The sequence below is a fragment of the Panthera leo genome, chromosome B3, assembly GCF_018350215.1.
Source record: "Panthera leo isolate Ple1 chromosome B3, P.leo_Ple1_pat1.1, whole genome shotgun sequence".
In the NCBI taxonomy this organism is placed as follows: domain Eukaryota; kingdom Metazoa; phylum Chordata; class Mammalia; order Carnivora; family Felidae; genus Panthera; species Panthera leo.
The window spans coordinates 115,596,102-115,622,070 of NC_056684.1; the positions used below are offsets into that span (position 1 = coordinate 115,596,102).

General features: G+C 48.3%; 1 protein-coding gene across 1 annotated transcript in view; it reads left to right on the top strand.

Moving 5' to 3' along the window:
- The first annotated feature begins 628 nt into the window (after positions 1-628).
- Positions 629-25,969, top strand: part of TTC9 (tetratricopeptide repeat domain 9) — a 31,356-nt gene continuing 6,015 nt past the window's right edge. The window contains exon 1 of the mRNA XM_042940659.1: positions 629-1,058. Coding sequence (XP_042796593.1) covers positions 629-1,058 — 430 coding nt within the window. The remainder of the gene's footprint in view (positions 1,059-25,969) is intronic.

Here is a 25,969-nt window from a genome sequence, read left to right on the forward strand (position 1 = left end):
ACCCCCTCCCTAAATACACACACACACACACACACACACACACACACACGTGCGCGCGCGCGCACACACACACACACACACACACACACACACACACACACTACACTCTCCTTCCCCCATCGGTCTCTTGCAGACAAGGCGCGTCTCCGAGGGTTGGGTTGAATGGGAAAGAACGGGGCCGTCTTTGTCATTAATCCTCCCCTCCTTCGGGCGAGCCAAGCTTCTTCCGGGTCAGCGACAATCACCGCCACCCCAATCAGGCCCACGGTCCCCCATCCCGCTAGTCCCGTGCGCGCGAGGGCCAGGTCGCCACCGCCCGCAGGTTGCGGGAGGGGAGGAGGGCGAGGAGGAGGAGGAGGAGAAGGGCGGGCGGCGCGGGAGAGGGGGAGGGAAGGAGGGAGGGAGGGGACGGCAATCCGAGGAGGAGGAGGAGGAGAGAGCAGCCTCCCGCAGCTGGCGAGGAGAATGGGAGTGCGGGGCGCCAGACCGCCGCGGGGTGTCACGGCCGCGGCCGAGCTCGGCAGGCGCGGAGCAGGCGCCCGCCGCTTTTAAAGCCGGGAGGGCGCGGCGGCGGCGGCGGCGGCGGCGGGCGGATCGCGGCGCGCGCGGGGCGCCGGGCGGCGGCCGGATGGAGAGGAAGGGCTCGGCGGCCGCGGCCAAGGGGAACCCGAGCCCGCCCGCGGCTGGCGAGGCGCAGCGGCCGCCGCCGCCACTGTGCGTCCCGGGCGGTGGTGGTGGTGGTGGCGGCGGCGGCGGCGGCGGGGTCCCGACGCGCGGCCAGGTTGGGGCGGCGGCCGAGCCCGCCGAGTTCATCCGGCGGGCGCACGAGTTCAAGAGCCAAGGGGCGCAGTGCTACAAGGACAAGAAATTCCGCGAAGCCATAGGCAAATACCACAGGGCGTTGCTGGAGCTGAAGGGGCTGCTGCCGGCGCCCGCGGAGCAGGAGCGGGACTCGCGCGCGGCCTCCCCGGCAGGGGCCCCCAACCCCGGCCGCCTCTCGGAGGAGCAGAGCAAGACGGTGGAAGCCATCGAGATCGACTGCTACAACAGCCTGGCAGGTGAGCTGCGCCGCGCCCCTCCTCCCCTGCCCGTCCGCCCCCCGCCCGGCGCCCGGCGCCGGGCGCAGGGGCCCCCCCACCGGTTCTCGGGTCCGAGCCTACCGCTGCGGCGCGCCCGCGCTGCCCGCTTCCCCGCTGGCACCGTGCTGCTCCGGGAAGGAGAACCCGGGAGGGGGGCGCTTTGGAAAAAGTGACTTTTAGGATTATACCGTCCAAAACTCGTTGTCATCCCGTGTCCCTTCCCCCTCGTCCGTCGTAAATCTCACCTAAAAATAACTGGACACACAGAAGGGGACCCAGCTGGCCTGGTGGCGATCGCTGCTGCTACCGCTCACCAGTGGACCTGGGTCCAAATGCGGGAAGTGGCGCCCAGGGTGGGCACCCGCACCCACCGCATGCCCAGTGGCTGCTCTCCTCGGGTATCATTGGCACCAGAGCTCGCCCTCACCTTGCCCTCAACTGACCGCATCCCAAAGGCTAAGGTCCTTCCCCAAGTTCCCTTGGCCTCAGTAGCAAAGGGCAGTTTGCCACGAGCCTTCAGCATCTTGAGCAAAATGGATTCCAAAATGCCACTTTCTTCTCTCTCAGCTCTGCTGGGGCCCCCGGTTGCCAGGTGAAGAGAGCGATCTCAAAGGGAAGCTAGTTCATGGTTGAGCTTGAGCTGTGTGTAACATCCTCCCTCCCTGTAGCGCTGGTCCTCTCCCCAGCTGGCTGCTGGGCCTGATTTGGAAAAAGGGGACCCTTCTGTTGGGATGAGAAGGTGAGATACACATTCCAGAGTTCACTTTGGGGATTTAGGTCAAAGTCAGACATTTTTAAAAATTTAACTTTGCCACAGGAAAATGTAAAACCTCACAAACAACAACAACAAAAACAAAAGGAAGAGTCTGGGTCTTTCCAGGGCCTTCCTGTGAGAAGGTGGGAGATGTTGGCAGACGCAATGACCTTATATTTGAAAGGCACTCTCTACTCCTCTCTCACCCCATTTGATGGGATTTGGGCATGGTCCAGCTCCTCTGGCCAAGTAAAAGGCCATTCCTCCTAGTTCCTAACCCTTGAAGTTGCCCAAAACTAGCTCCGGACAGTTGGAGCAGAGTCACTTTTCGAGAGTGACTGGGTGTGGCTGGGGATGGTGGATGTGTCTGGGGTGCAGGCGGTCGGGGCATGAAAAAAACCTGGCAGTGATTCTGCTCTGTTCCCTTTGAGGTTGCTAGTGCCAGCCTGCCTCTGTCTTCCCGTGATGCCATGTCCAGGATCATCCCGACCCAGGCAAAACCCAGCCACTTTATGAATTGTAGTTTGCAAATGTAAAGGATTAATAGACTGGTGGTAGTAGCGGCCGTAAAAATGGTGGTGCTAGCAGTGATGGGGGCAGATAAAGTAGTGGTATAGCCAGATGGACTCTCTTGGTCCATCGTAACGTACAGCTTGATTCTCTTTATTTCCTGTAAGTCTCTGGCATCCTTGCTTCCGCCTGATGAATAGTTAAAGGGCAGAGTGGCCGTGGGTGGAGGAAGAGGCACTCTGGATCACTAATGCGGCGGTTTCAGAGTGGTAATGGAGTCTTAATATTTAGTGTTGTCCATGGGCATTCTAGGCTTGCCCCTCACCCCACGCTTTTGGCTGCTGGCCTGTGGCTAGGACTGCCCATCTCCTACCACAGAAGTGGTTACATTTCCATGGTGAAACCAAAGACGTGTCCTGGGTCAGGCGAGCCCAGTCAGGGTGGGGCTCAGGTCCGCCAGCTCCTCCCCACCCTCCCCACCCCCACGCCCCACCCGCGCCCCAGGCACTTTGGAAAACTTCTGTGGTGGGAGAACGGGGAGTACAGGAGCAGATTTCCCCACTGCTGCCTTCTCCAGCACTCACCACTCTTCATATTAATACTTTATTGTGTGCACTGCGCTGGGCACTTCACGCACAATGTGCTTTTTAATTTTTTTTTTTTTAATGTTTATTTATCTTAGAGAGAGAGAGGGAGACAGAGAGAGACAGGGCGCGAGTGGAGGAGGGGCAGAGAGAAAGAGAGACCTACAGAATCCGAAGCAGGCGCCAGGCTCTGAGCTATCAGCACAGAGCCCTACTCGGGGGCTCAAACTCACGGACTACGAGATCATGACCTGAGCCCAAGTTGGACAGCTAACCGGCTGAGCCACCCAGACACTCCAATGCACTTTTTAATCTTTACACCAACTTGCTAAGAGATTGTAGAGAAACAAAACAAAACAAAACAAAAAACAACCCCAGGTTCCAGAGCCATTCAAGTTCAAAATCAATGTACTTGTCGTCACACCTTGATGCACAAAGTCAGTGTCTGTCTCTAGGCCTCTGTCTCCCTGAATCCAGGGTCAGGTGGGCTTTAGAGCCCTACCCTTGAAAAATTCTGTTGGGGGATCTGAGCCCTGGTAACCAGGAGGAAGTCATACAGTACCTTAATTCAAAAACCTGATAGGGCTATTTCTAAATATTTTCAAGTTTTAATGAAAAAGAAAAGAAGAGTAATTACAAGCTGAGCAGTCATGTCAAAGCCAAAATCTGTATACTGTATAGAAAATTCAGCTGGGAGAGGGGATCCTGGAAGTCACCTGGAGAGGGAGAAGCCTGATGTTGGTTTCCTTTGGGATAATGCATTAAATCTGTTACTACGATCTCAGAAATTCTAGCTAATAGGAAAGTATCCTTTCTTGTCAGATTACAAAAGTAATCCGTACCTATAAAGTGTTTTTTTCTTTTAGAAAATATCAAAAAGTTTAAAGAAGAAAATACCAAATTACCTTTAATCCCACCACCTAAAGGCATTCCTTGTGATGTATTTTCTCCCTGTGTTTTTTTTCCTACACATAAACGTAAACTGCTCGCAAAGCAAGGACCTCCTTTTTATTTCCACTTACCATTATGCCAGGAACACTGTTACGTTTCATTAAAATATTGTTGTGAAGATTGTTCGAAATGGGAACATGAACATTTTAAGTGTGGGTTTACAATTATCATCGGATGGCAAGGGAAGAAAAGATCACTGTTATTGTTGTCAGTGACACAACAGTGCAGTGTCGCCCATAATGTACCCTGTCCCCCTCACGCCTGCTAATAGGAAGGAGACAGCAGCTGCACATTCTTTCTGGCAGAAAGGCAACTGACCCTTCCATCTGGGCCACAGTGCCTGCTGAGTGGCCCAGCCAGCTCCTGGTGGAAGCAGCCTGAAGATGTTCGTGCCCACAAGGATCTATCCTCCTATGATGTCCTATGGACATCAGCTGTCCATAGAGGGAGATGTTTGGGAACTTGGACTAGCCCAGAAGTACCTAGAGGATTAGGCTCTGTTGCCGAGGGCATCTTCGCACCAAATAAAATGCTGCGGTGAGGCTTCTGGAGAAAACTTAGGTCTGATGAACCCTGGTACTCTTCGTGGAAGGCTCTAAGAGAATAACAAGAGGGCAGCTAGAATGTGCTAAGAAATGCTAGTCTAAAAATCCACTTAGATGACTCGAGGAGGTCTCATGAAGGGTGTGAGAGCGGTTATCAACGTGCCCATAGTTGTGGTCCATTCTGGCTTGGAGTCCCTCCTGATTAGGAGGGATCTGGCCAGTGCCTCAAGACCCCTGGATTTGATTTTACCTGTCTTATTCTTCAAGGAATTAAAAAAAAAAAAAAAAGATAGGAAGCATCCTGTTCTTTCAGAATTTCAAATGACTTTGACACAGTGATTGAAAAGATCTTCTGACCTGCCTGGGGAGACACAGGAATCTAATCCTTACCAAAGCTGCCAAGGAAGGCTGTGTTGGCCTGGTGATCGACTCCTGTTGACCTTGAACAAGACACAAGACTCCCCTGGGGCCTTGGAATGTTTTGTGCAGAATCTCTTGAAAGGCAGGGCCTTTAGCTCTACATGATTCCTGTGGGGCTGTGGTGGCCCCAGCTGGGGTGTGATCAAAAGGTTGCAACATGTAATGACTTTGTTGGTATTTTCAAATGATATTCGAGACTCAAATGCCAGTGGTAAAGATGAGTGCCAACAGGCCATGGCATTGGATCTGAAGGCTAGATGAGAGTCAGCTTGTGCCTCTATCACTGACATACCCTGGGACGTTGGTTAAGCCCATACCATGTCATTTTACCCATTTTCCCATCGATTTAGAGCTATGTTTCAGAGGGTTTTTTCATTTTTTTATTTTACCAAAGGGACAGATAATATCCACTGATCCCAACTGAAGCCCCAGGACAGGGGTGTGACAAGGCCTAGAGGAGTCACACTGGGTAAAGGCCTGGGATGGACGTGCCTTAAAGCCACGAGACCAGAGCTGGCTACATAATTTATGGAGCCTAGTGCAAAATGAAAATGTGGAACTCCTTGTTCCAGAAGCAGGGAGAAAGTATCATTAAAGGTGTTAAGAGATAAAGCTTTTTTCTTACTTTCAGGATCTGTCTTTCTCTCTCTCTTGACTTGACATGGTGCTTTTATTTGCTATTTAATGTCATTATAAGAAAGTTGAAATTTTAAATTATTGGCATGAATGTCACTGTTCATCTTTATATTGTGCGATGCTAGTTTTAAGCGCAAATGTGAAAGCACTTATGTTGTGCGTGAAATCACATAAATTACACAATTCACATTTTGTAGCTTATACAGGCATATGTAGTTTATTCTTGCTAGAACAGTGGAAATGCTGACAAAGCAAAATCAACTGGCTTTATTTCATTTCTTTGTATGCATTCTTTTTTTTTTTAATGCTTTTTTTCTAAGATTATTATTTTTTCTTTGGAGAGAGAGAAAACGATCTGGGGAGCGGGGCAGAGGGAGAGGGAGAGAGAACCCTAAGGAGGCTCCGAACTCAGTGGGGAGCCTGACCTGGAGCTTGATCCCACGACCTTGGGATCCCGACCTGAGCCGAAATCCAGAGTCAGACGCTCAACCGACTGAGCCACCCAGGCACCCCTCTTTATATACATTCATCATGTGTGCACTTTCCACCAAGTTTGGCTTTCTACTGACTAGGGAAAGGAACAGGAACTATTCCCTACTCTTACCCTACTCTTTGCTTCTGTGTCATCACTTTCAGCACAAGTGGTTGGCTAGTATCCAGGGAAGTGACATAAGTAAGAAAGGATATGAGGGGACTTGAGGTCATTTGTGCTTCTCACTGCTTTCTTTCTGCATGTGTAGCAATTTCTGGGTTGAATGAGAAGCATACCTCTTGGGGCTGTTAGCTGGTCTGCCTGTTGACTTAGTTAACATCCCTGACAGTCTTACCTTGTACTCGAGCTGGGTCTTGATGAACTCTTACGCACTGTGGGCCCGCTGGAATTCTGTGCTCATGGGGCATCATGACTGCTCTATGCAAGTGGGGCTGCAAAGAATGGCTGTGCCTGTCTCCTCTGCTCACATTTGTGCTTCATTCCCATCGAACTTCACTTACAAGACACAACTCCAAAGATAAAGTTGTTAGGAATTTCCAGGAAGCAACAGCAGAGCATTAAGCCCAGTGCAGGGCCCTTCTGAGCACAAGTCCTGTGTGATTGCATGAGTCACCCACCCTTGAAACCCCCCTCAGTGGAATACCAGAAGATGACTGACTGGGTGGATACATCTAAGGTGGACAAAATTAGATGTAGACTCTGAGGCAGGTTGTAAGACAAAGGGCACTCAACAGAAATTGATGTGGAGCCAGAGAACCAAATATAAAGATGGATGGATTACAAATGCAAGAATTCAGTGGTAAAAAGGGAGATGATGAGCTAGAGTCAACGTGTACCTCAGTAGCCAGAAGATGAGTTTTGGGGTTAAGGATTGGTCAAAGGAAGGGGAAAGAAGAGGGGTTTCATGCTGAGATGCTCAGCCAAGAGCTTGCCATCTGGACAGGAGAGCTTGACCGGCCAAGCCATTGCTGGTCCAAAGCTGTTCCTTGGGCAGCATCTTTGCCAATAAATCTTTGCCTGTAAATGTGGCTTCTAAGATCATGTTCCAGGAGAAGATGGGAGAGTTGAAACTTGTAGGATGCTTTCAAGGAAAGAACGTTCTGAATGTAGACTTTGGGCTGAGTTTCAAGAGTGGATTCTGGGGCACCTGGGTGGCTCAGTCGGTTAAGTGTCTGACTTCAGCTCAGGTCATGACCTCATGGTTCATGAGTTCGAGCCCTGCGTCAGACTCTGCTTCAGATCCTCTGTCCCCCCTCTCTCTGCCCTTCCCCGTGTTCTCTCTCTCTCTCTCTCTCTTTCAAAAATAAATAAACATTTAAAAAATAAAAATAAAATAAAGTAGACTCTGAAGGTCCTTAGTTTACCAGCAAGGGAAATGAGTTGGGTGGCTTTTCGCCGGAAACTCTTTAGGACACCTTAAAGTCAAAGTCCCTACAGCAAAAATACATGGGAGTGTCCCATCCAAGGCAAGGGGACTCAGCCGCAGTGAGGACAGGAAGGCCAAGATCTGGAGCATCCAAAAGTTGCTACAGGAGCTTTACAAGTTGTGAGTGACCTTCAGATGGGATATTCCCTTCTTACAGCCTATCTCTTTCACCACCAGCCTATGTCTACTCCAAATAGCTCGGATAAAAACGAAGTGTTTCAACCAACCCGCCATCAACTTCCTGGTTCCCCAGTGACTTTGGGAAGTCAGATATTCATGTTGGGAACAGAGTTTCCCATTTTCACCAAAATGGTTAGTCCTGCCCCAACTACATAGCCACAACCTCTAGCACTGACAGTGGTACCAGACATAAAAAAGCCAAAGATAATGCTACAAAAGATGAAAGGAGTTTAGCCTTCTTGCTGGTATTCACGTGACCTTGAAATCATTCATTAGCAATGTAAAACTCATTCCCTTTCTCTTATCCATAGACATTTTCATGTCAGCAATAAAATGATGCCAACGTCTAGTAGGATCCAAACCAACACTTCCCAGATATTTTTGAAAACGAAGCAGGATGTGTAGTGCCAAGGAAGGTTGACTTGAACTAAAAGCATCTCAAGTTGAAATGGATCCAAGTGGACCTTCCCTTCCCTTTCTGCCAAAAGGACATTCAAAGAGTACTCAAGGGATATCTGGGTGGCTCGGTCGGTTAAGCATCTGACTCTTGATCTCAGCTGAGGTCTTGACCTCAGGTTGTGAGTTCAAACCTAGCGTTGAGCTCCCTGCTGGGTGTGAAGCCTACTATGAATGAATGGATGCACGAACGAATGAATGAACGAATAAATAAAATAGCGCTCAAGTTACAGACAAGGTTTACATGGAGGAAGCTCATAGGGCAAATGTTTCCCTTCCATGGTGTTTCTGCATATAAAGAACAAAAATTGAGAAGTGGTGCTAACTAGCTATCTTGAGAGTTATGTAAAACCAGAATTATGATTTCAGATTTGGTTGGGACCCCAAACCTTACTTACGTGTGTGAATTCCCTTGTCAGCCTGACCAACCTGGCATCTAGTATAAACTTAGGTACTTCCAACAATAGAGATACTCACCACCACCACAAAATAACAACTACAATAATAAAATTTTAGTAACAATCATGGAGCTAAAGACTACCATGACAAGCCCAATTCCTAGCACCAGGTTGATGTTTTAAGAATGTGTTTGAAGAGTGTCCTGGCGGCTCAGTCAGTTAAGTGATCCGACTCTTGATTTTGGCTCAAGTCAGGATCTCATGGTAGTGAGATCAAGCCCCGTGGCAGGCTCTGCACTGGGTGTGGAACCTGCTTGGGATTCTGTCACTCCCTATGCCCCCCCTCACCCCGCTCAAGTGCACACGTGTGCACTCACTCTGTCTGTCTCTCTCAAAAAACAAAAAAAAAAGAGAATGTGTATGAAATAAGTGACAATGCTTATTCCAGCAGCTGTCTCATATTAAGGATACAGTAAATTCAATCATTCCATTAATATTAATTGAGCATTTAATATGTACTAGACCCAGGGCGTGGGGCCTGAGTATACAGGAATAAACATGAAGGACAAGGTCCTCCACCTTGTGTGTGTGTGTGTGTGTGTGTGTATGTATACCACCTACATGTATATAAACATATAAATTACATATAATTTACACATTTATATTATAAGTATATTTGTTTTTAATATATATAATTTCATTTGATCTCCCTTTGTGAGACAGAAAACTTAAACTTGGAATAGCTATGTCACTTATCTGTGGTCACATAGTAGTATGTGGCAAGCTGGGGTTTCTCATCTGCCACTCTGTAATTCCAAAGCCCATAGTCCTAACCGTTCACCTCACAGCCTCCATTTTTAGGAGTTTCTTCCTTAACTACTAAAATTTGTCTCCTTGAAATCCATCCATATTCTGTCTACCCTTGGAGGCAACATAGACATCTCACATAGACTACATCTCTTCACCTTTGTAGTAAGGACAAGCCTTGGCATTTAAAAAAAAACATTTTTTTTAAACGTTTATTTATTTTTGAGACAGAGAGAGACAGAGCATGAACGGGGGAGGGTCAGAGAGAGAGGGAGACACAGAATCCGAAGCAGGCTCTGGGCTCTGAGCTGTCAGCACAGAGCCCGACGCGGGGCTCAAACTCACGGACCGTGAGATCATGTCCTGAGCCGAAGTCGGACGCTTAACCGACTGAGCCACCCTGGCGCCACAAGCCTTGGCATTTTTTTTTTTTTTTTTAAATTTTTTTTTTAATGTTTTTTATTTTATTTTTGAGACAGAGAGAGACAGAGCATGAACGGGGGAGGAGCAGAGAGAGAGGGAAACACAGAATCTGAAACAGGCTCCAGGCTCTGAGCTGTCAGCACAGAGCCCGATGCGGGGCTCGAACTCACAGACCGTGAGATCATGACCTGAGCTGAAGTCGGACGCTTAACCGACCAAGCCACCCAGGCGCCCCAAGCCTTGGCATTTTTAAGGCAACTCACTTGCTCATCTTCCAGTCTTATGTTCTGTAGGTCAAACATCCTTTTGTTGTGATTGTGCCTTCTGTGATTAGGATTTCCATTCCGTGACCATCCCGGGTGGTGAAGAGGCAAGTGGCCTGCATTCTGTAACCAGGTCAGAATTTCCCTGGGTCTTTTGTCATTAGGAAGATGACCTGAATTTGTATGGACAGAGAGGTGTGAGGAGCCAGTGAGGCATAATTTCCAGTGAGCCTAAAGACTGCAGAAGCCCCACCCATATGTCCTCCTCTTTTCTGTCCCCCTTGCTCCAGTTAGGAGGTCCTGAGAAATTTAAGTGGAAGGGTTAAGAGCGGAAATTCATTTCAGCCATTACCGTCTCAGTAATCACTTTGTGGACACAGTGAGAAATGACCCACTAGATGAATAGCATCTGGAATTATCCAAATGCATTACTCTAGACCTGGTCAGTTTTAATGTCATAAGAGGGATGATACCATCTTTTTAAAGTATGTTTCAGTTTTAGTACCGAGTGAGGTTGGCCATGTATTATTTATTCCGTGCAGTGTGGGGCATTTGCAATCCTAACATCCCGGAAAGTACTATTTATTTTTTGGTTAGTGTCTTTATGATCGGCTGGTACTAGGTTCTGACTTTGTGGGTCCAAATGTCATCTCCCAAGAAACAAAAACAAAGAAGCCCCAAAGCCAACACTAAGGAGACCAGCTGGCCCTGTGTCTAGTGCAACACTAACTGAGGTAGACCCGCATGACATCTGGGGGCACATTCGCCACATATGTGAACTTGTTCGCAAAATCCCTGACCTTGATTTTCCTCACTTATTAAATGGGTATGGTCAGGCCGGCTTGACTCACAAGGTGAGGGCGAGGCGCAAGAAGATAATGTATGTGAATGTGCTTCCTAGCCTACAAAGCATTAGAAGTATAAATTGTCGTTTTAAGTGATATGAATTCGTCCTGAACGTTAGCAATGTGCCTCTGGTGTTGAGGAAGGGACGGCGTGTGTACTCAATGCTCCAGATTCTTATTTGGCCCCTGAATCTCAGAAATCCTGACCACGTGTATTGGTAGCTCAGACGCAGCAGACTGAGTATTGGAAGGAAACTCACTCATTCATTGAATCTTTACTGTTCACTGTGCAAATCGAAATCTTCTCTGTTCTCCTCCAAACATGGCACGGGGGCAGTGGGAACTAGGGTTCTAGTCTAGGGTCTGCTGCTCACTTGCTCCGTGACTGTGGACAAGTCACAGCACTCTAAGCCTCCGTTTCCCCAAATGTAAACAGTGGGGGTTGGGCCAGTGCCCTCACAAGTGCTGGACTGTCTAGGATTTTGAAGGCCTTTCGGCGACTCCCCCCACCCGTGTCCCAGCCTCTCTTTCTGGGAGCAGATTTAGGAAAGAGACAAGAAACAAGCTCTCTTTTATTCTAGTTTACTGGTATGTGCTGACAAATAGCCATGAAAAGATCTCGACTAAGATTTCCAAGGCAACCCTTGCAAATATGGGAGTAAACCGAAATAAGGGACCTCACAGCCTCCCAGGATGATAGAGTCAGACAGAGGGTCTCTGCCAGAAACCAGGGTAAGTGTTGGAAGCCTATTTAAAATGCCATCTGGCCCCTGGACTCTTAATGGATGTCACAAAATATCACCTGTTACTGCTCTATCTTCCCAGATTATTTCAAAATTCAGACTTCGATTTGGAGCAGGCAACAGTTGCTGGCTAAGTTAATAGCGTCTCAGACAGTTGCTGCCCTTGGCCCAAAGCTAAAGATCCCTCAGGAGTCTGGGGTACAGCCAAGCATTTGGGGATATGGTTCTGGGCCTCATGCTCACCCTGAGTCAGAAATGAGCTCCTTGCTCAAATGGATCTGCACCCTCAGGCTGTGGAGGCCGCTGGGTCATTGGGAACTCGTGTAGACTCTTCTTTACGCCATTATAGGGAAGAAGGGCTGTAGCCCTGTGTGTGCCAATGAGGATGGGAGGGAAGAGAGAGAACACAGAGGGACAGACACAGGGCAGTGTGGCCTCATGGGAGAGAACTTTACTTAGTATGACAGGATCTAGGTTTGAATCCTGACTTCCTGTGGACTCCTCCATTAACCCCAGGCAGGTCCTGACCTCTCTGAGCTTGTTTCCTTTATAGTATGGGAGTGATAATATGCAGCACACAGGACTGTGATGGTGATTGAAATGAAATGACACAGCAGGCGTCATTAATAAATGATGGCTTGTGTAAATCTAACCCCTACTCCGGTAGGGACCAGGACGGGAAAGTATGTGAGACGGGAGGGACAAAGGACCCTGCAAAGGAGGTTATGGGGGCGTAGGGGAAGCAAGTGAGCAAACAGAGGAGGTCAAAAGAGAGGCCAGTGGCTTTAGGGCAGGGGAAGTGACCAAGGTGTAAACTAACAGCCTTCCGTGTGGGTGTTTCGAACCTGGTGCGTTCCTGGGCCCAGGAGGCTGAGTGAACAGGTAACCCATCAGGCTTCCTCTGAAGGGCAGCAGAGCCAGAAGCAAGGGCCGCCGGGACTTGGGGTCTGTGCCTTCTTGCAGCTTCTCGGGATACAGGTTGGTCCAGGAGACAGAAACTGCTGGGCTCTAGGCAGACGTGTTTCGGCATGAAACTGTATCAGCAAATAAGCTCCGGTTAGAGTCCGTTCTCTGCCATTTTCCATCCTCTACCTCAGGATCCTCTGACCGTCTCTTTGAACTGAATGAGTGGGGTTAGAACCTGGGCTCTCTCACAAGTCAGACCAGTTCAGAGTCTGAGAGCAGAGTGTAGGATTTGCCAGGGAGAGAAGACGCATGCTGTGATCAGTTGGGTTCCCTGGGGAGCCTAATGAGCAAGAAAGCTTACTGGCGGGAAGGGGACACGGAGGAAGGCAAGGCCTCCTTGAGAGGAAGACATCTGAGGGAGAGGCTGTGAGGCCGGTAGCCTCAGGCCTGCTCTGTGTGCTCTGTTGTGCCACATGCTGGTGCCAGCTTCCCAAGCTTCCCTCCTGGCGTTCCACGAGGAAGGCCCTTGGCTTGCACAGGCATCCTGAGAGTGAACACACTAGCAGGCGTGTCCCTTGGACTCTCCTGGTAATCCCCCCTTGCAGGCGTGCCTCCGCCATGATGCCCAGGGCCCTCTCTTGGCCCCAGGTCTTCCCAAGTCAGGGCCCCGGGAACAGGCAGTGCTTTCCACTCAGGACACCCTTCAGAAGCCTTCTCTGCACTCTTCTTTGGAGTTCTACCCCTGCTCTCTTTGAAGACATAATGGGCGGAGGTGATTTTTAACATAGTTTTCCAATTACAAAAGTGAAACGCCGTAATTGTAGAAGATGCTGCAAATAAAAGAAATTCAAAGAAGAGGCAACAACTCACTTGTCATCCAGCCATCCTGTCAACTCTTTTCTGTTTGGGTTGATTTCCTCCCAGTCTTTCTTCTGTGTCCATATAAACATGTATCAGCTAGCCCACTTCAAGGTCCACCTTTCTCCAGTTTATTTAGGAAGGAAGGGGTTTGTCTCATTTGTGCTGGGGCTGCCCCCGGGGACCCCTGACTTCCTTACCCTGTCCCCGCAGGATGCCGCTCACTCTCCCCGGGTGTCAGCCAGGGGCACTTCTTCCCTTTGTGGCCTCTTCCCTTTCCCGTCCTGTGCTACCACCCCATCAGGCTGTACAGTTACTGAAGGTTGCGGGATCCAAAAGGGTTTACATCTCAAAAACTGAATATTCAAAATTCTTTTTTTAAAAAAAAAATGTTTATTTATTTTGAGAGAGAGAAAGAAAGAGAGCACGTGCAAGCAGGGGAGAGGCAGAGAGTGAGGGAGAGAGAGAGAATCCCAAGCAGTCTCCACACCATCAGCATGGAGCCCAATGTGGGGCTCGATGTCACGAACCATGAGATCATGACCTGAGCTGAAATCAAGAGTTGGACGCTTAACCGACTGAGCCACCCAGGTGCCCCCTTCAAAATTCTTTTTCTTAAAACTCATTTGGCTATCAGACTACCAGGAGTCTCTTATTGACCTCTTAACTTTTTTTTTTTTAATTTTAGGGAGAGAGAGGGAGAGAGAATGCACACAAAAGCTGGAGAGAGGAGCAAAGGGGAAGAGAGAGAATCCTAAGTGGGCTCCATGCTCAGTGCAGAACCCACTGCAGGGCTCGAGCCAATGACCATGGGATTATGACCTGAGCTGAAATCAAGAGTTGGGTGATCAATTGACTGAGCCACCCAGGTGCCCCGACCGCTTAACTTTTTTTTGGCAGGTTCCAACATCCTACCATGTTTCCCAGATTCTTTTCTCCCCTACAAACCTTCTGTTTCTTAGATTCTCCCACTTTCACATTCAGGTCGTTTCACAGACAGAGCAGTTTGCTCATCTTTTTATCTGCCTTATTTGCCTCCAACTCATCTCTAAATTTCACCTTACCCACTAGAGCAGTTGGTGAGGGTATTCTTTTTTTTTTTTTTTTTTAATGTTTATTTGTTTTGAGAGAGAGAGAGAGAAAGAGTGCAAGGGGAGGGGCAGGGAGAGAGGGAGACACAGAATCTGGACTCCAGAGCTCTGAGCTGTCAGCACAGAGCTCAATGCGGGGCTCGAACCCACGAACCATGAGATCATGACCTGAGCCGAAGTTGGATGCTTAACCGACTGAGCCACCCAGGAGCCCCTGATGAGAGTATTCTTAAAAAAGGGTAATTTCTTCCCTAAGAGGAACTCTGATGACTGCTATTGCAAATTCTCCACCCTGATACATACACACACACACATGGTTATTTTTCACAAGATTCACATTGTACTGCACAAATGTTTACAACCTTTATTTTTCCACCAATGTTTTCCACTAAAAATGTCTTTTCAGTGTCATGAAGTATTTTTCTACAGCATGATTTTAATGTCTGTCATGTTCCATTATACCCATGTCCCATTATTTATTTAACCAGTCTTCTACTGGTAGATAGTTTGGTTATTTCCAACACTTGGCTAATATATACAGTGCTGCCATAGAGAGGCCACAGAAGTGCTCTGTTACATATGTGCCTGTTAATTAACTTACCCCCAAAATATCTGGTGACGTGATGTTGGCACAGGTGCCATGGAAGGATTGTGGGGAAGGCAACAGGAATAGGAGAGAGGATGCTGGGGTCCTAAAGGGATGGTGGGCGAGGTCATCAGACCAGGAAAAGCCTTCTTTAAAGTCCAAAAGGAGAATAGGATGGGATTTTGCCTTCTGAGATTTCCCTTCATCCTGACTCAGAATTCCTGACACTAAGCATGACATGTGTCTTGGCCAGAGCCAGCAAGGTAAACATAATTTCAGGCAATGGGTTTCTTCTATTGCTAGGTATATACTTATCATCACATTCCAAATGGCCCAGCTGCTCCCCCCACCATTCCCACTTCCAACCCAAGAAAGGGATGTTAATGAAGACTCCAATAAGCATTAATCCTGTCCTACCACCCACTCCTATCCTGTGTGTCTACCACAGTGAGGTCAAGAATGAGAGTTAGGGGCCACAGGGAGATAGCTTGTCAGTATGCCACCATAGCACCTGAGTGGTTCCCTCATGAATAGGGGTATGTGGAAGGCACCAAAAAGCTGAACTGACCTCAGGCTTTGGCATTACACTCTGTTGAGCAGACTCTGACATCTCTTAAAGGACTACCAACATGAGCCTTCAACGTAAAGGATTTTAGATGGGTTTTTCACCTTAGCTCTCTCACCTGCCATGTTAACACCCAAGTGCTGGCCAAGAAAGGCTGAAAAAGAAGAGTGTCAGCTCCTTGAAGGTACCACTGTCTTTTCAACGCTGTCCATTTTTCTTATGAAGCCCTGGGCATAGGCCGTGATGAATAATTTTTTAAAATTCTTTTAATGTTTATTTATTTTTGAGACAGAGAGAGACAGAGCGTGAGTGGGGGAAGGGCAGAGAGAGAGAGGGAGACACAGAATCCGAAGCAGGCTCCAGGCTCTGAGCCATCAGCACAGAGCCTGATGTGGGGCTCGAACCCACAAGCTGTGAGATCATGACCTGAGCTAAAGTTGGACGCTCAACCAACTGAGCCCCCCCAGGCCCCCCTGAATAATTTTTTTTTAAGTTTATTTATTTTGAGAGAGAGAGAGAGCACGAGTGAGTTGGGGAGGGGCAGAGAGCAAGGGAGAGAGAGAGAGGATCCTAAGCAGGCTCCACCCTATCAGCGCTGAGCCTGAAGTGGGGCTTGAACCCACAGACCATAAGATCATGACCTGAGCTGAAACCAACAGTCAGACACTTAACTGACTGAGCCACGCAGGTGCCCCGAATATATCTTTTTCAAATAAGTTTACTAAGAGGCCCTGCCCAAATTGTGTGGCGATGGTGAGAGCAGCATCCCTTGTTCAAGCAGCTCTTGAACGTTGGGGACATCCAAGTGAAAAACTCAAAGGGTGGGGAAACAAAGAGCAGCTGGGTCCTGGTGCAAAGTAGGGATCTTCAAAGACAGTTTTGCTAAAACAAAGAAAGCAAAGGAAGCCATTGGCAGTGTGTGTTCAAATCAAATGCGAGCATGTGCTGGATTGGAAAACAGAAGGCCAGAAATGAATGTGAATGGCCCCAGAGGAGACTGAACCCACTGGACAAAGCCACACAGTCCTGGCAGTGGGAGCTGCAGCATCACTGGCGGGAGAGCTCTTGTCTGGGCACCAGGCAGGGCAAGGCTGGTGTGAACAGATACAGCCATCTTCCTGCTCTTATAGTTTCCCAGTGCCTTGGACTCGGAAGAGACCTTTAGAGATCATGGAGTCCAGGTTTCCAGGTCAGCTGGAGTGGAACCAATATGGGACTTGGGTTTAGATGACTCTGGCTCTTTCCTTACAAGTCAGATGGGCTCAGCAAGCCACTTAACTTCCTTAAGCCTCAGCTTCTGGAAACAGGACGAATAATACCTATTTCCCACAGTCATCTTGAAGGTCAAGGGAGTTGTGAAACAAGATACTAATGTTAGGTATTGCTACTTATCAAGCATACAATGTATGCAAATCACAATGATGTGATTTTGCTGTGGGAGGATTTAAAGATGCCCTACAGAATGCTTGTCTGGAAGGGCAAAGAAGACATGTTTCATGAATAATTGCAACGATGGGCATGATCTGAGTATATGGCTGTGAAAAATCATTTTATTCTCGGGAAAACTAAAGGGTCCACTTGATAACTGTACCTATAGATCTGACCTCATTGGAAAAAAAAGAGTACCCAACAGGAAACCATTACCATCAGGTAGTAGAAACAAACAATGATTTCCCAGCAAGTTAGAAATAGAAGGAAATTACCTGATCTTGATAGTTTCTACCAAACAACTAAAGCTAACACCATGCTACATGATGACAGATTGAATGTTTTCCCTCATGACCCAGTGCACCCTTGGGCATTTGTCCTAGACAAATGAAAGCTGTCTGTGACTGTTCACAGCAGCGTTATTCACAACAACCGAAACACCAAGAACAGCTCAGATGTCCTTCATCAGATGAAATGGTCAGATGATGGTACATCCACACCGTGGAATACTACTCAGCAGTGAAAGGGACGAACTGTTGATCCATGCGACAACTTGGATGCGTCTCAAGGGGATTATGCTGAGTGAAAAAAAGCCGACTCCCAGAGGCTTCTTACTGTATGGTTCCTTTTATGTGATGCTTTGAGATGACAAAATTTTAGTAAGGAAAAATTGACTAGTGGTTGTCACGGGTTAAAGAGGAGTTGGGGATACAGGAGGGGTAAAGATGCAGTTATTAAAGGGCAATAGGAGGGATCCTGATGGCAGTGGAACTGTTTTGTAACTTTGAAGGTAGATAGAGGAATCTACATAAGTGATAAAATGGCATATAACTAGACATACACGCACGAGTACAAGTAAAGCTGCAAAAATCAATCTGAGGATTGTGTTAGTGTCAGTTTTATGGCCAACACATTATGCTATAGTTTTATAAGATGTTACCATTTGGGGGAGACTGGGTCAAGGGCGCAGGGGAGCTTTATGGATGATTTCTTACACCTGCATGTGAATCTACAGTTACCTCAACAAAAATTTCTGTTAAAAAATAATACTAAGGGGGTTGGTTTTACAAGCACCAGCTAAAGTAGGGGTTGTTTCAGGAAGAAACCAGAGACGGATCATGTCAGCCCTAGGAGGATAACATAGACTCTCGATGGAATTGGAGATGGTGGTGGTTTTAGAAGTTTAAAAAAAAAAAAAAAAGGCTTGGTGGAAACTCTGCACTTGGTTTTGTTTGTTTGTTTGTTTTCCTCTTTGATGCAGAGAGGGATCTAGAGAGTTATACAGGAAGCTTCCAGATGAGAAGTATACATAAAGAGCGGGCAGTTTGGCACTGTTCAGGGCCTCACACTTATGCCTCACAAGAAGCAGAACTCAGGCCTCAAATCTGTCCAATGAAGGAAACGAGTTAAAATTCGTTATAGGCAGTTGAGCATCCTGGGAAGGCAGTGTGTGTAACACTTGGGAGCACAGTCTCGGGGGCCAGGTGGCTCAGGTTCAAATCCTGGCCCTGACACTTAGTTGTTTGTGACCCTGGGCAAAGTGAATGAACTTCCCTGGGCCTCAGTTTCCCCATCTAGAGAAGTACTAGAGCCTTAGGTTGTTATCCAGATGAAATGAGTTAATGCTTACAACAGTGCTTGGCCCATTCATACTTAATAGAAGTTATCTGCTCTTAATTTAACTACCCTTCCGGAAGGATGGATGGACACTTCCTCCTGGTACAGGGCTAGATTCTCTTGAGCTTATTATGGACCATTTCAGCCTTCTGCCCTGTTTCCCCATTTCCCTGGCCTGAGCTCCTGTTCTCCAGCGAGAAGTCTCTAGACTCTAAGAAGAGAAGAACCCAAAGTGTCACAAGCTGATCATCTGCCCGAGAACAATTGTTTTCCCACACGTGCAGGTTTTTCTAGCTCTAGGATTGGCCATCTGGGACGTGTTTGCCCTCGTGGGTAATCCTGGAGCTCCTCCCTGCTGTCCTGGGCTCTCAAGGTTTAACCAACTGGTTGATCCCTAAGAAACATATATCCAAAATGCTAGTATATAAAGTACCAGCTCAGAAGGTGAAGGCCACCTGCAGGCACCTGCTGGGGACTTACTAAATCACCCTCCAGAATGTCTCTGACCCATATTGAAAATTTGCTTTAAATCCGGCTTGAGCTCTGGGTGTGTATGTGTCATACCCTGTGTGTAGGACTCAAAATGGAAATGTTCTCTGACGAATGTACACGTTGCTGGGGAAACCATGTTTGACAAATGGCTTCCTAAAGAGCTGGCGCTTATGAGAATCGGTTTCTGTGCCCAGCACCGTGTGAAGCACATACCATACGTCAAGGGCTACTGGGCCTAGCCCTTGGGAATCCACATCACTGGGCATGGGGTCTAGGATCTCCACGTTAAACAAGTTTCCACGGATGATTTAATGAGAAACATTTGTCTGTGGGGTTCTCGTCAGATGTCAGACTTTTTTTCATCCTGCCAGCAAGCCTTCAAGGAAAAGGTGGATAGTGGGGTGCCTGGGTGGCTTAGTGGGTTAAGCATCCGGCTTTGGCTCAGGTCATGATCTCACAGCCTGCGAGTTTGAGCCCCTTGTCGGGCTCTGTGCTGACAGCTCAGAGCCTGGAACCTGCTTTGGTGCGGCTCCCTCTGTCTTTGCCCCTTTCCCCACTCACGCTCTGCTCTCACGGGCTCTCTCTCTCTCAAAATAAATAAACGTTGAAAAAAAAATTTTTTTTAAGGAAAAGGTAGATAGCAACCACAATTATCTTTATGTTTACCCACTTCAAAGTTGAGACCCTGAGAGGTGACGCATTTTAACCCAAGGACACACGCGTGAATGCCACTGCTGGGAACACCGTCGCATCAACTAACTCAGAGGCACTGAAACTGACCAGCAACTTGTCTGCTAAAAACACTTCCAACTTCCCTGCTCCCCCCCACCTGCCAGACTCTCTATTGCTGTATAGAGTCAGGAGCTGACTTACTAATTTTCTTGCCACGCTGGCATTTAGAGCTCCTAGCTCTCCTGGATTATTGGGGCTGCAGAGGAGCTCAGTGACTTTGGGTCCAGCCCCACCCCATCCATAAAGCTGTCAGCCAGATACTGACTATGCAACCTGCTCATCCATCCTCGGTGAGGGAGCAGGTGCAGACGGCACTACTATTTGCGGTTGGGTGTGTAGAGGGGTAGAACCACCTGTTGACTCAGAGGCTGTCCCGGGTGTAAGGGAGGAGAAAATAGGCCCGGAGCCCCACTCCATTCATTCCCTTAAGCCCCCTTTTCTGGCTGCAAAGCTACTTTTGGAATGTTCTCTGCATATACCCATCCACTCCCAGTAGAGAAGACCCACCTCTGAAAGGAAAACCGGCAGGGAAGACCAAGCCTCAGACCTGGGTTTGGGGAGCAGTGGGGGCACGTGTGAGTTTATATACATCCAGGCCATGAAGCAAAACCGAGAAATCAAAAGAAATCAGGGTTTTCAGAACTCTGAACTCCAGCATTTGTGTATGTAGAGGAGAAAATCAGCGCTTTCATGGAGAGGTGGAACTGGGGTGGGGGTGGGGTTGGTCATTCCAGTCCTGGATACGGAGCCACACGCGTAAAGTTTCCATCGTTTCACTGCCCAGGCCGCATTCTCACGGCTCTGTCATAGAAAGACCCTCTAAATCACCCTCCAGAATGTCTCTGACCCATATTGAAAATTTGCTTTAAATCCGGCTTGAGCTCTGGGTGTGTATGTGTCATACCCTGTGTGTAGGACTCAAAATGGAAATGTTCTCTGACGAATGTACACGTTGCTGGGGAAACCATGTTTGACAAATGGCTTCCTAAAGAGCTGGCGCTTATGAGAATCGGTTTCTGTGCCCAGCACCGTGTGAAGCACATACCATACGTTAATTTTCTCATTTTCTCATCACAAGTGTTCCCACAAAATAGATATTATTATCTCCACTTAATACATAAGAAGAATGAGGCCGAGGGACATTAAGTAACATGCTCAAGGGCCTGGGCTACTAGGTGGCAGAGCTTGGATTGCAGCCCAGTCCTGGATCTCCAGATCGAGCAATTGATGTTCAGCCAGGACACCCCAGAACTGGCACAACGGCACGATACTATATGCCTATCCGGATAGGTTATGACCTATCCCGGTCGTTAAATATTCCGAATGTCACCTCTGTCCCGATCCAGACTCCATCCACTTTACGTCTATGCCGTGACCCCTTAAAAATAAATTCGAAAACCAAATAATGTGGTCCACTTTTGGGAGATTTCCCCCCACTAATGCAATGGCCACTCCCTGAGCCCACGTCTCAAAGGGATGAGCAGTAAGGTGTATTAGTTTCCTAAGGTCGCCATCACAAAGCAGCACAAAGTGTGGCTTAAGATAACAGAAGTCTTGTCACAGTTCTGGAAGCTAGGAGGGCAAGGCCAAGGTGTTGCTCACGTTGGTTCTTTCTGAGAGCTCTGAGGGAGAGTCAGTTCCATTTCTCTCTCCTAGCTTCTTGTGGCCTAGGTTTCTTGGCTTGTAGATGGCCGCCTTCTACCTATGTCTTTTCACATCGTCTTTCCCATATGTGTGTCTGTCTCTGTGTCCAAATTTCTCCTTTTTCTAGAGACACCAGAACCCTGTATTGATGGGCCCTGTCTTGAATTAGGGCCCATCCTAGTGACCTCATGTTGACTTGATTACCTCTGTAGAGACCCTTTCTCCAAATAGGATCATATTCTAAGGTATTGAGGATGAGGACTTATCTTTTGGAGAAGTCACAATTCAACCCATAAAGTGGGGCAACCTCCTTCTCCTCACTCCCGGCCCCAATCCGGTCTTTCCTTCCCTCCCATCCAGTCCATGCTTCCCTTCTGGGCAGCTGGTAAGGACAAACTATAGCAGATCAGTTGTAAGAAGAAAACCAATGACTGCATGAACTTGTTCTTCCTTCTCTCATCCAGCTTCCCTTCATCTCATGCCAGTGAGTGGCACTTTGCCCAGGCAGTCACTATGCCCTGCGTGCACCAGGAAAAACAAAAACAAAACAGGTGCCAGAGCCAGGAGAACCTGACATGTTTTAGCCTGAGGTCTCAGTGTGGTTGCTTTGGAGAACATCAAACATATGATTTCCTCTGTTTGAGTGCACGGCTGGGCCATGGGGTTCTTTCGGTTGCCGACTCTCTTTTTCCTACCACAGACCCCTTTGTGGAGTAAAGAAAGCCTGCCAGCTCCTTTTATAAAAGCATACTCTAACCACCCAAGGTTGGCAGTGGAAGAGGAATCTCCACATACAAGGGATGGTTGGACATTTATAGCCCAATTTTTGTCCCCCCAATTTACCTTTCTCTTGTAACTTGCACTGTCTACAACTTCTGTCACCATTATGGGCTTGGGGAAGGCTTTTCTCTTCTAGAACTTCTTCCCAACCATTAGAAACTTGTCTTAATTCTCCACAGCTTGGTTGATGCAGGGCTGCAGCATTTGTTTAAACATGTCAGAAAACTCAGAGACCGGAAGGTTAATAACATTTCTTTCAAAAGGGTTTCCGGGTGTGATTGGGAACTCAGGGCTATCTTTACATGTCCACCGTGGACACGGCTTCCCACTTTGCACCCCCTCTGCCACCACATGACTACATCTTTGGATCCAAATATATACTCAGAGTGGAGGCCACAGACAGGAACAAGCTTCCTCTCCATCCAGCATGAGGCCTGCCTTCCCAAGTTCACAGCCTCCTCTGCTGAGACTGACTGATGGTGGCTGAACTTACTCCCTTCAGGGAAGATCCTGCCCCGGACCATGGCCTTGGGAGACCACATAATCCAATCTCTATGTGGAAAAAAAAAAAATCTCCACATAGAGGGAGATTTGTCTTACAGAAGCCCTTTTGATCTCTGCCCTACCACTCCTGAGTGCCATCCCCAACAGAAGATACCTCACCATAAGTCACAGGGAGACAGAATTCCTTTCGAAGAGGAACCAATGAAACAATGGCATCTTTCTGTTAAATGACAACCATTTGTATTCATAGGCTGTTAGATTGCAATGGAGAGCACAGATTATTCAGCCAAGTGGAGGCCCCTCCCTTTACAGATAGGAAACTGAGGCCCAGAAAGGGAAAGTGATTTTCATACTGTTGGCTAATGGCAAAAGTGGGACTAGAATCCAGTTTTTTCTGATCCCCAGCCCAGTACTCTAAAATATTGGCCCATTCCATATAGCAGAGCACTTAGACTGTCGTATTGTAAACTTTAATTCACATGGAGACCAGGTTACAACAACGTGGAAGAATACTTCTGAATCATCAGTGAACCCAAAATGACAGTCTTAGCCCTCCTGGATGAAGGGCTTTAACCACACGAATGTGACAGCAGAGGGAAAATATTTCAGAGGTCCCCTAATGTTCTATCTCCTGGTTGCCTCTTAAACTGATCCCCCTCCCCTGTCTTTCTGCCTCCACTTGAGCCAACCTAGTCAAACCATTTCTTCATCCCAGGGTGACTAATAACAAAGTCCCAGATCCTAAACACAGTCCAGAAGGGTCTGGGTGTCCTGGTTTCATCTTACTTTTCCAGCTTTTTTAGAAAAATGTTTTTATTTTTGAGAGAGAGAGAGAGAGAGCATGTGCATACATGAGTGGGGCGAGGGACAGAGAGAAGGTGACAGACAATCTGAACAGGTTCTGCACTTTCCACACAGATCCTGAGGGGGGGCTTGAACCCACGCACCAGGAGATCATGACCTGAGCGGAAGTACGACGCTCAACTGACTGAGGCACCCAGGTGCCCTCACCTTTCCTTCCTTTTACCCATCCTTTCCATCTCTCTATTCCAACCAGGCGTGGTTCCCCAGAACTCCTCAAATAAGTCATTTGCCCCCTACCACCATCTCTTTCTCTAACAGAGAAAAGAAAAAGTTCTGCCTAGAAAGAAAAGAAGAAGGAAAAGATTCTGCCTAGAAAGCTTTTTCTCCTTTCCACCACCGAGATCACTGGTTCTCCAACAGGGGGGAATTTTACCCCCCACAGGACATTTTGCAATATCTGGAGACATTGTTTTGTTCTCACAACTGGCATCCAGTGGGTAGAAGCCAGGGATGTTGCTAAACATCATACAACGGGCAGGGCATTCCCCCACGACAGAAAATTATCCAGCCTAAGATGTTTTAGTGCTAAGTTGAGGAACAGTCTTCAGAGCTTCACTTAAATACCACTTCTTCCATGAAGTCCTCCCATGATACTGTATATTGGTTGAGGTCCCTTCCCCCTCAGTGTGTTTCCACTCTTCCCTTCTCCTTCTCCATCTTGGCACCTGGGAGTATCTGAGATCATGGAACCCGTGCCTTCCCTACCAGCCCATTAGCTCCAGGACAGAATAGGTGTTTGGTTCACTACTGATCCCAGTGCCCAGTGCAGTTAGGGATTGCTTTTTGCCTTATTGACCCTACCACACAGAGAAAGGTGGTTTACACAGGTGACGTGGCTTTTACCAGGGCTTACTTGGGTTTTGGAGGGCTTCAAACACAGACCCACAGATACCCATGGTCAAGAGCACAGTCTGGGGATCCTGGCAGAAGTGGGTAAATATCATAATTCTACCACCTCCTAGTTGAGTGACTTTCAGTAAGTTAATTTCTCTGGAACTGGGTTTCATCATTTGTAAAAGAAGCATAAAAATAGAACCTGCTTCATGGTTACCGTGAAGTTGAAAAGGTGTGGTATATGTAAGGTACTGAGCGCCATCTCTGACATGGGGTAAGGGATTAACCACTAAGAGGAAGGGCCTTGGGATAACGTGACCCATTCTAAAAGTCCACCATAATCCCCAGGCCCTGGGTGGTGGGCATAGTGACGTGGAAGGAACATCAGGAGATTGCCGATCAACCTCTCCTGAACTCTCTCCACTCCTTAGAGTGTGCCTACAAACATCCCCTCTTACCTCTCCCTTGGGCTAGTTGTATGAACCATAAATAGCTCCCCACCAAACTAGAGGGGTACCTAAAAATCATCTATAGGTAGGGCTGCAGGTAGGGCTGCAGGATAATTTCCAGACTGCCTCTTTCCCCCTCCCTCCTGGACCCTCTTAAGAGCTCTGGCCTGGCACCCCAGGTTTCTCCTCTGGATCCCACCTCTCTGGCCAGCCTTCAGACGGCAGCCCATTTAGACCCAACTCTAGCTTTCTCTGTCTTCCTGGGCTCCGCCTGTGGTGCCAGCTGGGGCCCACCCCCTTACCAGCCTGGCCCCACCTCCCACCCGGTCTGAACCCTGGTCCACAGTCAGGTATCACTGTTCCCAGCGGATCTGGCTCTGCAGGGGAATTTGCAACATTTGCACGGAACGATTCCCAGAATTGGATTGCATCCTTCCTTTTGCCCCGGAGGAGGAGGATCTTTTCCATTCCCAGCCCTCTTTGCTTCCTTTCCCCAACACCCCACCCTCATTTGAGACATTCAAAAGCTGTTTTTAAAAGAGACAAAGGTCCATTTCCTACGCTGCTCAGGTCAGCAAACAGAAGTGTCCATCTGAAGATGGACGGCTAGATGGGAAGAGGGCGGCCCCGCCCGGGCAGTGAGAATGCCAAATGAGGCACGTGGGAGCCCAGACAGGAAATCCTTTAGCTCTGGGAGCAGGTGTGGGAGCCGAGTCCCACACGGGTAGCCATGCACAGGAACCCCCTTGAGAGAAACCCCTCCCTGTCCACAGAGCCCTGTGAGCAGCAGGGCGGACTCCAACAGGGGTCCCCACAGCTGATGGAGGAGAGGAGGAGGCTGGTGGCAGGAGCTCCGCCGGATGGACCCCTGGCCACCAGCCATCCTGGTTCTCTGTGACCCAAGCCGCCCACTCCCAAGGGACTAGCAGGCCTGTCACTTCTGTCAACTCCTTTGGCTTTCTGCCCCGGGGGGGGGGCCTGTGGAACCTGATGGGTCAGTTTCTAGATCTAGGCTGACTCTCTTTCCACTTCCTGGTTCTCACACCTTCAACCCGAGAGAGACTGTGTGGTGCCCCTCCCCCTCAGCCTACAAGAGGGATGTGGGT